General features: G+C 41.6%; 1 protein-coding gene across 1 annotated transcript in view; it reads right to left on the minus strand.

The window, feature by feature from the left end:
* LOC124619331 (zinc transporter 6-A-like) overlaps window positions 1-12,187 on the minus strand; it is a 108,887-nt gene extending 96,700 nt beyond the window's left edge. Inside the window, exons 1-2 of the mRNA XM_047145640.1 lie at window positions 11,926-12,187; window positions 2,489-2,642 (exon numbers count right to left, since the gene is read on the minus strand). Of these exons, the coding sequence (XP_047001596.1) occupies window positions 2,489-2,615 (127 nt within the window). The 5' untranslated portion in view covers window positions 2,616-2,642; window positions 11,926-12,187. The remainder of the gene's footprint in view (window positions 1-2,488; window positions 2,643-11,925) is intronic.
* Window positions 12,188-16,292: the final 4,105 nt, after the last annotated feature.

The following is a 16,292-nucleotide window of genomic DNA, read 5'->3' on the forward strand; positions in this document are numbered from 1 at the left end:
CAATGAAAAATAATGCCCTGGACAATATTGAGGCTTTTGTGGGGAGTGACCGAAACAGGGATATCACCCAGCTTGTCACACGTGAATAATGCTCGGGACTGGGTTGGGGATTCCGCCTGAATCAAAACCAACCCATTGCGCATCTTGGACAGTGCTGTCACTTCCCCAAACTTATCTTCCAGCTGCTCAACATAAAACAGAGGCTTGGTTTCCAGAGAGGAGTACCCATCAGTTCTGCTGCAAACTAAATAATGTGGAGAATACAGATCCTGTCACTCTGAAGCCCTACATTCCTCCCAAGGTGTGGCCAGGGAGGGGAATGATTTGGGGTCATACTTCTGCACATTTAAGTGAGCCCTCAAACGCTTAGAGACTACTGGCGGCTGGCCACTAGCAAGAGAAGATGTGCCACGCTTCATTGCGTGTCATCCGCCCTGATGCCACCCACTTTGACCAAGGGCCCTCTCCACAGGCGCCACCCAGCCACAGCTAGGGCCACCTGGCAGGATGGCCACTGCCGGGAGTCCCGATGCCCCAGGGAGACAGGCATCTAATCCTTGGCATATGTGGGGAGTTAGCGGCGTAGGCATCAGCAGAGTGATCCCTGTGTGTCAGGGGGCTACAACCAGGGCAGGAAGCGACACTGCATAGTGCACAGCTTATTCTCACCCAAGACATGCAGAATGGGTGGGACTGCAATGTGATGATGAGAAAGGGGAGCTAAAGATCACAATGCCGATGGACACAATGCACCAAGTAAGGCGCCCTTCCCCAATTGGCTCGTTCTTCGGATTAATTTTGAAATATGGAGGTCAAACCCAAGAGGGGACCATCACATAAGGGCCGAAACACATGAGACTCCTTTTAGTCGCCTCTTCTGACAGGCAGGAATACCACGGGCCTATTCTTACCCCCAAACCCGCAGGGGGGGCACAGATAAGAGAACTGTTACAAAGTCCATCCAGCTGGTCATATCTCTGGCAACTTACCAGGGTGGAGAGAATGTGGAGGAGCATCTCTGTAGTCTTTGATTACAAAATGACGAACCTTTGTGTTTGTAGCTTGTTAGAAGGATTGGAAATAAAGTTGATGCTGCCAAGTGCTGTCATCTGTTGTGTAATATTCTGTGTTATTTCCAATACAGTTGATGTCAGAAGCGAAGAAGGAATTGGATTTTGGTAAGAGGTTCTATTATGTGTCCACGATCTGAATAGGCATTGGAAGCAATAGTGGACTTCTGGAACGAAATCACTGTAGATCTCAAGAGAGTTATTAGAGAGCTTCTGCTAGAATATCACTGCAGAGGATCCTTTAGCAATAGTAGGACAATAACACAGGAACTACTTTCAGACTGAATAGCTGCTGTATCATCTTTTTAATTGAGGAATGCACTAAGAAGGAAACATGAGCAAGGCTGGAGGTGTGCTTATTCAGCAGTCAATGCTTCCAATTACACAGAGGGTGCTTATCAGTTTAATCACTTGTATGATACATCAGATTTTGAACAATTGTAGTAAATGCATCTTACATGCCATGCAGAGAATATGTGGAGTTTGTCACGAGAAATGCCTCCCAGTTTGGCACTAACTGCCTTAAATTTTTGCACAAGCCTATTAAAAGTACATACTGCAGATTAACATATCCTTATCTCAGTAATACAGAAGAATCTATACCCTATTAACAGATAATTTCTTTATTGTGCAGCTGTTTCTTCCCAATAAGGACACAATGTACACAATCAGCATCAAATTCATGACATGAGGTGTGCTGCAATTGTTGTAACATTATAAGAATCCTTAATTCGTTAAACAGTTTTGGACTAAAAAACATTCTAGGTGCATGAAGTGAGCTGCCCTGAAATATTACTGACACATACCAAAGAATGAAAGTACACGAAGTAAACCAGGCTAAATGTATCAGAGATTCTTATAGTGGCCGACATTTTGGTACTAAATATATTCTGCAGTAGCTCATAGGTTGGTAAGTGACATTCACAAAAGCTTTCCATTCATTTTTGGTCTGAAATGCAACCAATCTGTTTTGGAGCTATTGATACACTCAGACAGATGTAAGTAATTGATACATACTACGAAAAGTAGTACTCCAAGTATGAAATCCCTTGGAACATCACAATCAGATTTCAGTTCACATTTTTTGATGCGACAGCATGAATCCATTCTATGCTTTCTACAACACACAGAGTACACTACAATATCATCATAGACTTTCATTTTTTTCTTCTATAATACTGATGTAACACAGTCTATGTCTAATACTTACAGTTTTTAATATCAGTATTATTACTTACTGCAATTAATACTTTGCAATACATCTTAGCCAGTTTCACAGCTCTACTTATCTACTTTATAACAGTGCATGAATATGCTCAGCTATTCAGCCAAGTTGCAGAATTACAGGTGACTCATTCATCCCATTTACCAATCATCTACAGAACACATGAGAATGCTGTACCATAACATGTACATACCCATGCTCTGAGTACTTGAGCACCATGACAGGAGAACACAATAGCATATGATGTTTAGGCCTAGAAGAATAAAAATGTGCTTTGTCTGTCCTTCCTGGATGACAGACAAAAGTTCTTTCTTCAACATATTTCACGCAGTCATTCAGAACAGGAGCTGAAAGAAAAATATAAATTTGTTAAAGAGTAACATGTGTAGAAACGGAAAATTGCTTTACTTTCGGATGAAATCCTTCTCTCTCTCTCTCTCTCTCTCTCTCTCTCTCTCTCTCTCTCACACACACACACACACACACACACACCAATCTGAATAGGCTGGGTGGTAGGGGACACGAACAGCTGTGACGTAGAGTGAGGCGGGGACAAAATGGAGGGGAGAGGGGGGATTGTGATATTATATTTATTCTGGGCAAGGCTGGTGGTGTGAGTCCCAAAGGTACCAAACACCTGAGCTGTCAGTGAGGTTGACAAACTGTCTACGTACTCACCCCAACTGCCTTACATTCTTGCAGAAGTCTAAAATACTGCTGCCGAATATCATACTCTTCTCTCCACACACAGATAATTTCTCTGCTGTGCACCTGTTCTTTCCAAACAAGAGTACAATGTACAATGTCAGAACCAAATTCATGATAGTAGTAGGTATCATGAGAGGATAAGCGAGTGGTATGCTCAGTGCTGGAAAACCCCATTTAAATGCCATAATGCACATTTGCTTTGCAAAGGCTGTCTTGCTTGAATGGCCAAAGATGATAAAGATAATAAAATAACACTTAAAATATATGATAGAGTGTAAGGAAACTGGTAGGAATTATAGGGACACACAAAATCCACACACATCCTCTTGTAACTGTTATTACTGAATAAAGATTAATCATTACAGAAGTCCAGTTGGAATATCAACAGTTGTGGAGAGCACAGATTGCTACTCACCATAAAGATGACACACTGAACTGCAGAAGATAGGCATTATGAAAAGACTGTTAACATTAAGCTTTCGGATAAAGCCTTCATCAGGGGCATTGGAGGGGGGAATCTGATGAAAGCTTTGGCAGAAAGCTTAATTTTCAACTGCCTTTTCATTGTATGTGTCTCCAACTCAACTTGTCACCTTCATGGAGAGCAGCAAGCTTTCAGGCATTTTATTTCACCTGGTGGTTACTTATGGACCTATCCCAAAATAGTGTAACAAGCCAGCCCACTGTAAGTTGCACCAAGTGAGCAAATCAGGGAGCATGATTATTTGCATGAAAAATTGTGGAGCTTTGTTGGTTTGGGAAGAAATAAAGATGCATTACATCCACTCAATTAACAATAAGACAATGTTTGTGATATATTCGGTAACTCCCAATAAACAAACAATAACATTGAAATCCAAGTGTGTTGCATGAATTAATTTTTCAGGAACTTGCACTACTGTAGAGTTTGGAGTTTCATGAATCCACAAAAAGTTGCAGCATGGACACCAAGGATTTAAAACAGCTATGTGTGGCTACCTCTACGTGAACAGTGAGCGACATTGCCCACAGATTGTTTCATACAGCAGGTAATGTAGCTAATCAAGAGGTTAACCATAACTTATTCTCCATTATTAACATTAATTCCCAGTGGTAGTGTCATAAGGTGCCAGGAGGAGCAAGTTGAAAAAACTGCTAGGAGCAGCAATGAAAAAACAGGAATTTCATATCTTTGCCATTGACAGATGAAGATGTACCAATGGCAGAGCCTACGAATATTGTTGGTATAGTGGCTCTTTCACAAGTGGCAGTAACTGTGACATGTGAATGCTGGTTACTCAAGTTGACTACCTAAAACTATGAAGACAGCAGTATAACTGGTCACAGAGCAAGTGGGAGTCAATCTCTCTTTTGGTAACAGATCATCACTATGTCAGTCTCCTAACTGCCACTGCCACCAGACTTTTTAAAATATCACTAGACTCCGCCAAATTCATTGTCTCAGCTGCTGTATTGCCAAGGGTCCCTGACTCTGTTAGCAGTGCTTGGCTACATGAGACAAACTGCAAAATATTTCATCAGGATATCTGTGGTACCATGCGTAAAATCTCTGAATTTGCTCATGGAATCATCAAATCTCACTGATAGCATTCTAGTGCAAACACTGAACTTTTCATACTTCAAGAGACAATCCCTTCTACTTCACTTATTTTCTGGAAAAAAAGTTTTCCCAGATACAAGGATCCAACAATTTAAATTGTATTAATGTTTGATGGTGAGAACATACTGTAGCAGTAAAAGTATATATTTGCTCTAGGTTACAGCAAGTGAAGTGCAGGAGGGTGATGGGAGTTTCCATAGAAGAAAAATTGAGATAATTAGATAACAAAATGTTACAAAAGTGGAAAAGCAATAGGAGACAGAGGAAGACAGAACAGGGTGGGAACAGGATGGGGTGGAAGAAGACTGGATGAACGTAAGAACCATCAAAGAGTGAGGTCAGGGAGGTTGTGGGAACAAAGGATATGTTGCATGCAGAGTTCACACATGCAGAGTTCAGAAGAGCATGACTTGAGGGAAAATTCATTTTGTACATGCTATGAAGAATCTATTTAAATCAACCACATTATAACACGGATAACGTTTGGCAACTGATTTGCTTGGTTGACCTATACCCACAGTTTGGCAGTATTCTTTCATCTAGGATGATAGATTGTTTATGGTCTTACTCATGTAGTTACTGAAACCAATTCTGTTAATATCAGATTCTGAATGTGGCTCACAATTTAGGGTACATCTCACAATAACATAAATTATTACAGATTTCGAAACTAGTCCTCACCTTTGAATTCCTGTATCTAGTAAGTTATTACATCTAGCATAATTTATGTTCGCTTAGGTCATTGATTTTAACTTCATCTAAAAATGATGTTTTGAAGATCTAACATTGTTCTATGAAAAACATTTAACATGACACTTGAAAATGGTGTTAAGGACAAAAGGATTACGGACAAAACTGTACAACAATACAAAAATGAATAAAAAACTTAAAGTTACAGCCAACCTAGAGTAATCCAAAGAATTCACAATTATAATGAAAAGCTTCAAAAGTGTTCTATGAATGAACAACAGTAAAAATTAGAATATTAGGAAATGTACTAACAACAGAATGATCAATCTAAATTGTACAATTTCTCATATACTAAAGGCAATTAGAATTAGCGATTACATTAGCATCAAGGGAAACATCAATTTGATTTCAGTCGATCAAGTGGGACAATATATATGTAACAAGAATGATCAAAATCACCTCTGGAACTGTTATAACATTCAGAGAAAAACGGTATTAGCTCTTCTGAGTACAAGAATCATTCAGTAGTGTTAAAATGAAGAACCTATAGAGAATTGTCTGAGAAAACTGCAATACTGGAAGAATGACAGGCTCATTTTAATTTGTATTTGGGAAAGAAAATGCAGACGTATCTTGATTACAGAGAGATTAAAAGTTTTCACATAAGAATAACCTGACCCATCTCATTTAATCCACAGGGGGAATGGCCGGCAAAGGAAGCCTTAGAAAGGAGAGCTAGAGAGTTGTGAAGACTAATAAGTACAGGCAATGACCTAGTGTTGCTTATGAGGTAGGAAACAATTTGCAAATAATGGTTGCACCCTTATGGACATAGCAAATAGTTATGACAAGAAGGACAAATTTCCACTACTCAGAAGTCACAACAATGTGTAAGGAAGACTACCGCAAGTATTTGAATCATATAGGCACTTAGAATGAAGATCCCAACAACCATTTAAGTAATATGATTTGTAAAAACAATCCTGAAAAAAAGAAAGAATGCAGATAGTGTGCCAATGAAGACGATGCAATTGCTGACCAGCAGGAGAAGTATGGATTTATGGAAGTAAATTATTAAGTATTATGATAGCAATACGTCCTTTTGACTCATAAATACCAACTTTGAATACAAATAAAAAGAAATACATGGAAAGATTTGAGAGGTTTCTTCTTTGGTATAACAGTCTTGAACCAAGTTGTTGACTGGACACTAGCCAATTTCCGAAGTCCTTTCTCTCTTCCTTAATCTGCTAGTAACTTTGTCCATTTTTAATGTCATCTGCCATTCCAAGTGTCCTTCCTCTTCCTCTCTTTCCTGCAAATCTTTGCTTCTTTATAGATGGCAATTTCCTCAAAATATATATCCTCATTCTTATCAAATCCATTTGTATTCTTCCCTCTTGCAGCCTTTGGGGTGCTTATTTGCTCCTCATTCTTGTCAATACATTTCACTTTAAGCATTTCACTCTACTAGCATATACCAAAACAATACAACTATTTCTTCTTTTCTTGCTGTATAATAAGACACTCAGCGAATTCCTTTCTCAGCTCTATCAAAATCCTTTCTGCTCTCAATAAATCATTCACCTTTTCAATACACCTTTTATCCATTGTTATTTTACTTCTTATTTCCTCCAAACAGCTTCCATTTCCTATCACCAAACATCCCAAGCATCTTTCTATTTTTATTTGTTTCAATGTATTTCCTTCCAACTATATTTTGACAGAACTTCAGCACTTTCTGATTCCCATCACTTTGGTCTTCTCCAGTTTGAGATGTACTGATAGTGAAGCACAAAGTGGACACATTGGTTTTCCAATGAAGGACTGCCCAGGAGAGCTGCAGAGAAATTATCAACTCTGGCTGATACATGCAAGAGTGGGCAATGTAAATTACATGAAAGATTTCAAACATATACTCTTCACAGTTCCAAAAGAAGGGTACAAACTTGTTATCAAATAGCACATGCCTAGAGGAAACACTGAAGCGAGAAATTCACAGGCAATGAATGTGGGGCAATCTATAGCTGTATAGTACATCATCACAACAAATCTCAGGTGATGTCTGTTTCAGCTCAGACATAGAACTGTACCTATATTTCATCTATAACCATGATTCTGCTAGAAACTCACAACTGGCTCATGTAAGGGGAGCAAACAAAGATGCTGTAACTTACCAAACGAAAGCGTTGGTATGTTGATAGGAGACAATAAAAAACACACAAACACACACACAAATTTCAAGCTTTCGCAAGCCAAGGTTGCTTCATCAGGAAAGAGGGAAGGAGAGGGAAAAGCGAAAGGAAGTGGGTTTTAAGGGAGAGGGTAAGGAGTCATTCCATATGCTAAAATTTATACGAACTGGTAGCAACCTACAAATTCTGTTGTAACATCTGCCATTACCCCATCAAGTGAGTAGACTCTGAAGTAGCATTTCTGACTTCTGGAAAACATAAAAAGAATAAATATTGATGGCCTGAAAATTCTTCATGGTAGGTCCATGCAGAATTCAGTTTGATTTTAATAACAGAACAAAGATGTGTCATGAAAATACTACAAGAACCCAACAACTGTGTGCAAACTGGACTTTGACATGTAATAACATAGGTCAAAAATAATGAATTGTCAACACATTATGACAAAACCCTCTCCTAAATGCAGAGCAACTGAAATGTATTACTGTGTTTCCCAAGTCAGTGGATACAGTTTGGTGCTGATTTCAGGATGATATGACTACAAAGCAAACATGTATCTGTCAAGAGGCTCTATGATGGAAGACCAATTCTTCCGATTAACATCTGTCAAGCACTGTCGCAATTCTGATGGAAGGAATATGATATTTTTTGCTGATTCAGTATTTTTCGTACTGAATGACGGTGCAGAACAAGTAGTCGGCCAGAAGTTTTCCATTCCAACTTCAACTATATCTGCTAGTCATCTGACAGTGGCCAAATGTCAGTGACAGTTTGAAGCTAGAAGTGTTTCTGTGGATTGTTAGTGCTTTACAAGACAGATGTTCAAGTTGGTGCTGCCCATGATATCCATTTTATTTGTAATATGATTTTGAATGCAGATGGACATTGAAGTTGAAGAGTTTGGGTGAGATATTAAGTGGTAAAAATCCACATGGTGTGCTCTTTGGAGTACTGAAAATATCGTATAAAGAACTGTCGACAATATTATGATCAGGATAGATTGCTACTCGCCTGTCCTAATCGTAATGTTGTTGACATTCCAACCTGGATTTTCCATTGTTTTATTATCCCTTCTATCTGCATTTGGATGCAGAATGTATACAATATCTAAAATGACTTTCAACGATAGTACACAGTGCGGAAGCGTTCAAAGCGTAATTTGACTTGTGTAGTACAATGACATACTGCAGGAATGCGCGCCAGCTCGTGCCGCATTCGTGTACTAATGAGCTGCCATTTCAAGTGTGACAGTGATATGGAGTGGTGGAGTGCACAGCATCATGCCTTTGCTGTTGAAAGTTATTTCAAGAATAACCACTCTGTTATTGCTACCCAGCATCTATTTCGGCAACATTTCAACTTGGGAAGTCATGGGAAAGTTCCAAATGAACAGACCGTTGTGAGGTGGGTACATGCATTGCGAACAACAGGTTCTGTCTGCAATAGCAAACCGGGAAGAAATGGAAGAACTGTGCGAATACCAGAAGCCGTGGAAAATGCTCGTGCTGCACTCTTGCATAACCCAAAAAGATCTGCTCGCCGTCATGCGCAAACTGTGCATATGCCCAGTCGCTCATTCAGGAGAATATTGTGGTTGACCAAAGCAACCGATCCCACCCGTCAGCTTTGACCCATGACGTTGTGGTGTGTGACGTCACAATGGAGTGGACTTTAGTTTCTGAGAGTTGCATGTTTGTAGGTGTCGTTTTGATGTGATCGGTGGTGCTCTCTGGTAGTGTGTTTGTGTGCTGTGTGTTAGCATTGCACGTGTGTGGTATCAGCAGTGACTGTACTTTCAACGGAATATTTTTCAGGGAGTTAACGATTTTGGTTTTGTTATGTCAATATTACAATATTACTATAGTTTTTTTCTGTTCGTCGTGTGTGAATTTTGGTAAACTGCTTTTTTTATGTCTTTGGTAGATATGGATACGACTTGACAAGGTCAACAGATTTCGGTTGTCGGCAATGATGGGGGACAGTGCGTTGTCTCTAATAAAATTTCTTCAACTATTTGGATTTTTGGATGAAGTTGTGAAGTGTTCAGTGTGTCGTGAAGAGATGCGGCTTACTGAATTTCCAGCGTCTTGGACCAGGGATGGCTATATGTGGAGATGATGTAAGGATAACAGGTCAATGAAGTGTTTGATTCCAATTCTGTTGGTTTATTGTGTTTTTTGAGTAGTGACGATTGTGGACGTGGGTGTAGTTTTGGGTTTTATGATTTGGTATCGGGAGTTTCTGTTGACCTATATAGGTCAAGGGAAGTGTTCGATTCCAATGTGTAGTTGTGGCTGTGGGTGTTCCAGTATCGGGAGTTGCTGTTGAGCTATATAGGTCAAGGGAAATGTTCGATTCCAATTTGTGGGTTCGAGAGCTGCTGCTGAGCTATACAGATCAAGGGAAGTGTCCGATTCCAGAGGATATTGTGATTGATGGAATGTGGGGAGTTTTGTGTTGTCGGTTTTTTTCGTCATTTTGCATGGTTTGGTATGGTGATGTGTGTCTAAATCTGCTTATATTTACTTTGTCCCCACCCAAAAACCCCCCATTTTCCACGCTTGTCCCGTTAGTTTCATGAGGTTTTTTGTGGAATGTGTGTGTGTTGGTTTTTCAATATATTTTCATGTTTGTGGTCATGTTTACGTATTGACGTCATAGGCGACATATTGGAGTCGTAGTGTATGGTCGTTTACACCATATTTGTGATGTGATGGGTCAAAGCAGACAGGGGGAATTGGACACTTCTGTATTTACGAATGTTGCACAAAGATCTCCATTTTCACCCATATAAGCTGCAGATTGTTCAGGAAATTAGGCCTCGCGATTGGGTTTCACACGAAACATCCTGCTTAATCATGCGTGATCTCCTTTGCCAAAATCCACAAATGTTGCACACCATCCTGATGTAAGATGGAGCTCATTTTGAGTTATGTGGTTCAGTGAACAAACAGAATAGGCATTATTGGAGTGATGTAAGTCCGTGTGAACTGCACATCAAGCCCTTGCACGGTTCTCGTGTCACAGTGTGGTGTGGAGTTGCTTCCTTTGGGATTATTGGCTCTTACTCCTTTGAAGAAGACAGTGGTGTGGCTGTAACTGTCACCAGTGAACGCTACCTAAGAGATGCAGCAAGACTTCCCCAATTAGGTATGGTCGATGTGGGTGTGGAAAAATTATGGTTTCAACAAGACGGAGCAACCTCGCATAGAGCAAGAATTTGCGTGGATTTCTTGCATCAGACATTTCCTGGCCTCCTCGCTCACCTGACCTTTCATGTGCAGACTTTTTCCATTGGAGCTACCTGAAGTAAGAAGTGTTCCAAACATGTTGTGCCACCATTCCCGAGTTGAAGGATCGCATCAGAACTGCCATCAGCAATGTCCCAAGGAATACGTTACGCCGAGAAATGGAAAGCTTCCAACACTGCCTAGATGAATGTGTTGTGCAGAGGGGGCATCATTTGACATGAGTCATATTCAAAAAGTAATCCACGCAATGGACAATGACTTACACATTAGTAAATGGCATACATTTAACTATTAATTGACGTAAGAAGTAATAAATAAATTACAGTTACTGCCTGATGGTGTGGTTTTAATTTCCTACTATGAACGCTGCCTGTATGTTTAAATGAAATGGTCAAAGTGCAGGTTTAATCTTGGACTAAAAACCTTCCTGTCACTGGCTAGATGAGCTAGTTCTTAGGCCAAAGGAAGGTACATGTTTCCAACACCAGCGTGATTTTGTCTAAGCTACTTTTACATTCACATAAGAAACTCAGTGATTACAAATTTCGGAAACTACTCACATAACATAGGGAGTGAAAGATTTGTAAGCAAACTCATGACATTCAAGACTCCCAAGGTTAAAAATGCTGTTCACTCGTCCATAATGTGTGAGAAAATGTATGTGTCTGTTATGTTAAACACATGTAACAACAAAAATGTCGTAAACATTGCTTACAATGTAATGTGCACAATTCAGAACCTGACGATTTATAGGCTAGTAGATAAAGTTACAATTTAAGTGAAATTAATAGTATATATACCTGACTTATGCGAAATACGTGCGTAGCAATAAAACACATGTCTCCATTTGCAATGTTGTGCTTAGGCATTAGGGCTTACTAAAAATTTTGTTCTGTCTATGCGTATACTGATATACATAATAAAAGTTAATCACTAGTTTTGAGCAAATTGCGGCTGTTACCTGATACGTAAATTCTTAGGTTCAATTTGGTACAAAGAAACCGACTGGAAACTCGGTGGCAGCAGCTGACAGTCTTTGTAAAAATACAGTAATCTGGGAAGGAGTGTAGGTATCATGCGGTAGCCTGAACAGTGACGAAAGCTTTCGTGGTTCTTACATTTAACCCGCGGCAGCGGAGATGTATTGTATCAAGAATAATTTGCAGGTGATTTTTGTACAACATACCTTTAAAATCATTTCGAGTATTGTTCCTCTTCTGGTTGACGTTTTTCATTGCAGAATACATTTGTTTACCCCATGTTTAGCGTCTAGTCTTTGTTCCATATCACACAATAGGAAGTCTTGTTTACTTTCTCAGTAGCTATCATCCGCTCGGCACTTTTATTATCACGATGAAGTGATATCAAATACAAACAATGCTGGACACAACCACAAAAACACCTCCTATATCCCACATCACATCATCACACTCGCACACGCGGTAACGTCTGCTTCGGATCGGATGACAGATATCGATGGATCGACATTCACTTAATAGTCGAGAGACAATTCGATTCTCTAAATCGGTACAGGAGACGACCTTCGGGAGAGGCGTCAGTGGGAGTTCGATCGGCGCTTCTTGTTAATTACTTTCATGTTCCACGGATCATTTTGCACGATAAATCGTAATGACATGGAACAAATAGTCTTATATTCACATTAAAAATTATTTTGTTGTACACACAACGCAATTAGAGCACACTTTACACCTTATCATCAGACGCGAGAACAATGGCGGAACAGCACAACAAAGACAGTCATTTCGAAGCAGACTCAGTTATTTATTCCAGAATCAAATTTCCACTCTGCTGTGGAATGTGCGCTGATATGAAACTTCCTGGCAGATTAAAGCTGTGTGTGGACAGGTCGTGAGTCGTGCTTGGGTAGTTCAGACAGTAGAGCACTTGCCTATGAAAGGCAAAGGTCCCGAGTTCCAGTCTCGGTCTGGCACATAGTTTTAATCTGTCAGGAAGTTACATTTGTTCATTGTTTATTGCGTTGATATTGACATTCGCTGTCGATGTCGGCAGTCGGTGCCGTCACAAAATACCCCCTCCCCACCGGCCTATTCCAGTGTGGAGCACTGTGGAGTGACAGGGTAAGTAAGAGGTAGGTCCTATTCTGACATGTAGTCTCTTGAGGCATTGGATTGATAGTGTCGATGGTTTGCCTTTGACTAGGATTGAAAATGTCTGTTCCCCATGTTGGAGGAGTTTGTAGGGCTTGGAATACGGATGCTATAATGCTGTACAAACTGTGTCATCATGTAGCGTGATGTGGATGCAGTCACATAGTTCTGTCTGCACAAAAACTGGCCATATACTACGTGAATGAGGGAGGGCTGGGGTGCAGATAGTAGCGATGGGCTGTTTAACATTGTGCACCAAAGGCATTAAGTTTAATGTTGGAACTGGTGACTAAGATAAGAAGAAGTCTGCCAGCAGTGTGAGTCGTTCAACTTATATAACCTCTTAGAGAGAGGACTTCGGGTCATCCATGTATGCAGCGCAGGCACCCAGCAATACATCAGTCCTTTGTGCATCATTGCACATCAAAGCGACCTTGAGGGTGCAGTGCCATCTGCTTCTTTGTGCATGGTAAGCAATTGTATGAAAGCGTTGCATATCACTCAATTTGAGCAGTTGTGCAAATCAGAGCGACTCGAATTGATGTCCTTGATCAGTTGTAATGGACAATGGGCATCCTAAGCGAGAGACACACAATCTAAGAATGCCTGTACGGGGGTTCTGCCATTATAATGTATAGTGTAGAGGTCCCTACACAATGAGTTGTATGGTCAGTAGCCAATAACATGTACTTATAGCCATTGGATTCCGGCAAAGAGACGACTAAATCCAAGTGAAGATGCTGGCAATGTCCTTTTTGTACTTTAAATGTGCTGTGTGGTGGGAATGCATAGTGTCAGGTTTTGCTACAGTGGCATGGAATGCAGGTGTGTGACCTTTTCTTGCAGTCTGCCTTGATTCCTGAGCAAACGAAATGTTCCATAATTGGTCTTATGGAAGGGCAAACTACTGTTTCGGACAGACTGTGTAAGCTGTCAAAGATCATTTTCTCGAATGACATCGGAACTAAATTTTGTGGTCTACCCTGTGACGTGTCACACCATGACTGCATTGTACGGCTGGGTGCTTTAATGTCTTGGAACCTCAAGCTCTTATTGGGGTCCTATAGGAGGCCCAGTAAATGTTTGTTTTTCTTGTGCTACGGTCAAATCACCAAAATCAATTACTCCAGTGAAAGATCTAATGCAAGCCACTACATTTTCTCCCTGCTCATATGTTGCGTATCTGTTGATAATTGAGCAATAAAAATAGAGGTGTCGGAAGCAGCAGAGGAAAACGTCCCTACCATTGTACTTTCGTTCAAGATTTTTAACACTTCATTGAGGTGTTATGTATGTGAAAGACTGACTTTAATGATTTTTTTAATCACTTTCGTTTTCTGTAACTGCAGAATAATGTTTCACGCACAACTGTTTGAAGAATGCATTTTGTGTACTGTTTGTAGTGATGCACAATTCTCACATTGTAATACTGTTAATACAGGGTGTACATAAAGTCCAGGAACACTTTCAATTATTTATTGCACAAGAACCAAACATTGTACAGATACACTCCTGGAAATGGAAAAAAGAACACATTGACACCGGTGTGTCAGACCCACCATACTTGCTCCGGACACTGCGAGAGGGCTGTACAAGCAATGATCACACGCACGGCACAGCGGACACACCAGGAACCGCGGTGTTGGCCGTCGAATGGCGCTAGCTGCGCAGCATTTGTGCACCGCCGCCGTCAGTGTCAGCCAGTTTGCCGTGGCATACGGAGCTCCATCGCAGTCTTTAACACTGGTAGCATGCCGCGACAGCGTGGACGTGAACCGTATGTGCAGTTGACGGACTTTGAGCGAGGGCGTATAGTGGGCATGCGGGAGGCCGGGTGGACGTACCGCCGAATTGCTCAACACGTGGGGCGTGAGGTCTCCACAGTACATCGATGTTGTCGCCAGTGGTCGGCGGAAGGTGCACGTGCCCGTCGACCTGGGACCGGACCGCAGCGACGCACGGATGCACGCCAAGACCGTAGGATCCTACGCAGTGCCGTAGGGGACCGCACCGCCACTTCCCAGCAAATTAGGGACACTGTTGCTCCTGGGGTATCGGCGAGGACCATTCGCAACCGTCTCCATGAAGCTGGGCTACGGTCCCGCACACCGTTAGGCCGTCTTCTGCTCACGCCCCAACATCGTGCAGCCCGCCTCCAGTGGTGTCGCGACAGGCGTGAATGGAGGGACGAATGGAGACGTGTCGTCTTCAGCGATGAGAGTCGCTTCTGCCTTGGTGCCAATGATGGTCGTATGCGTGTTTGGCGCCGTGCAGGTAAGCGCCACAATCAGGACTGCATACGACCGAGGCACACAGGGCCAACACCCGGCATCATGGTGTGGGGAGCGATCTCCTACACTGGCCGTACACCACTGGTGATCGTCGAGGGGACACTGAATAGTGCACGGTACATCCAAACCGTCATCGAACCCATCGTTCTACCATTCCTAGACCGGCAAGGGAACTTGCTGTTCCAACAGGACAATGCACGTCCGCATGTATCCCGTGCCACCCAACGTGCTCTAGAAGGTGTAAGTCAACTACCCTGGGCAGCAAGATCTCCGGATCTGTCCCCCATTGAGCATGTTTGGGACTGGATGAAGCGTCGTCTCACGCGGTCTGCACGTCCAGCACGAACGCTGGTCCAACTGAGGCGCCAGGTGGAAATGGCATGGCAAGCCGTTCCACAGGACTACATCCAGCATCTCTACGATCGTCTCCATGGGAGAATAGCAGCCTGCATTGCTGCGAAAGGTGGATATACACTGTACTAGTGCCGACATTGTGCATGCTCTGTTGCCTGTGTCTATGTGCCTGTGGTTCTGTCAGTGTGATCATGTGATGTATCTGACCCCAGGAATGTGTCAATAAAGTTTCCCCTTCCTGGGACAATGAATTCACGGTGTTCTTATTTCAATTTCCAGGAGTGTGTAATACATATGTCATTTTGAAGAGAAACCCTGATTTTTTTTTAATTTATACCGAAATAGCGTAGTTTGGTAATTTGCCGATAGTCAGTGCTAGTAGCAAACATGGCGAGTTCAGGTGCAATGTGAGCTTTCTGTGTGTTGGAGTTCGACAAAAACAAGTGTGCTACAACTGTTTCATGAAATGGCCTCCTCAATCATCAGATCTCACTCTGTGTGACTTTTTTCTGTGGGGACACATTAGAGATCTAGTGTATGTACCACCTCTACGAAATGATGTAGCAGAGTTCCAGGAGAGAATACAGGAAGCAACTACCACAGTCGATGATGCCATGCTGGGACGGGTATGGCAAGAATTCGATTAGTGTATTGACGTCTGATGGGTCACTCATGGTTCACATATCGAATGTTTGTAAAAAAACTTTCGGTGTTTCTCTTCAAAATGCAATATGTATGACATCTGAAACTTCCTAGCAGATTAAAACTGTGTGCTGGAC

This window comes from Schistocerca americana, chromosome 6 (genome assembly GCF_021461395.2).
Source record: "Schistocerca americana isolate TAMUIC-IGC-003095 chromosome 6, iqSchAmer2.1, whole genome shotgun sequence".
Classification (NCBI taxonomy): domain Eukaryota; kingdom Metazoa; phylum Arthropoda; class Insecta; order Orthoptera; family Acrididae; genus Schistocerca; species Schistocerca americana.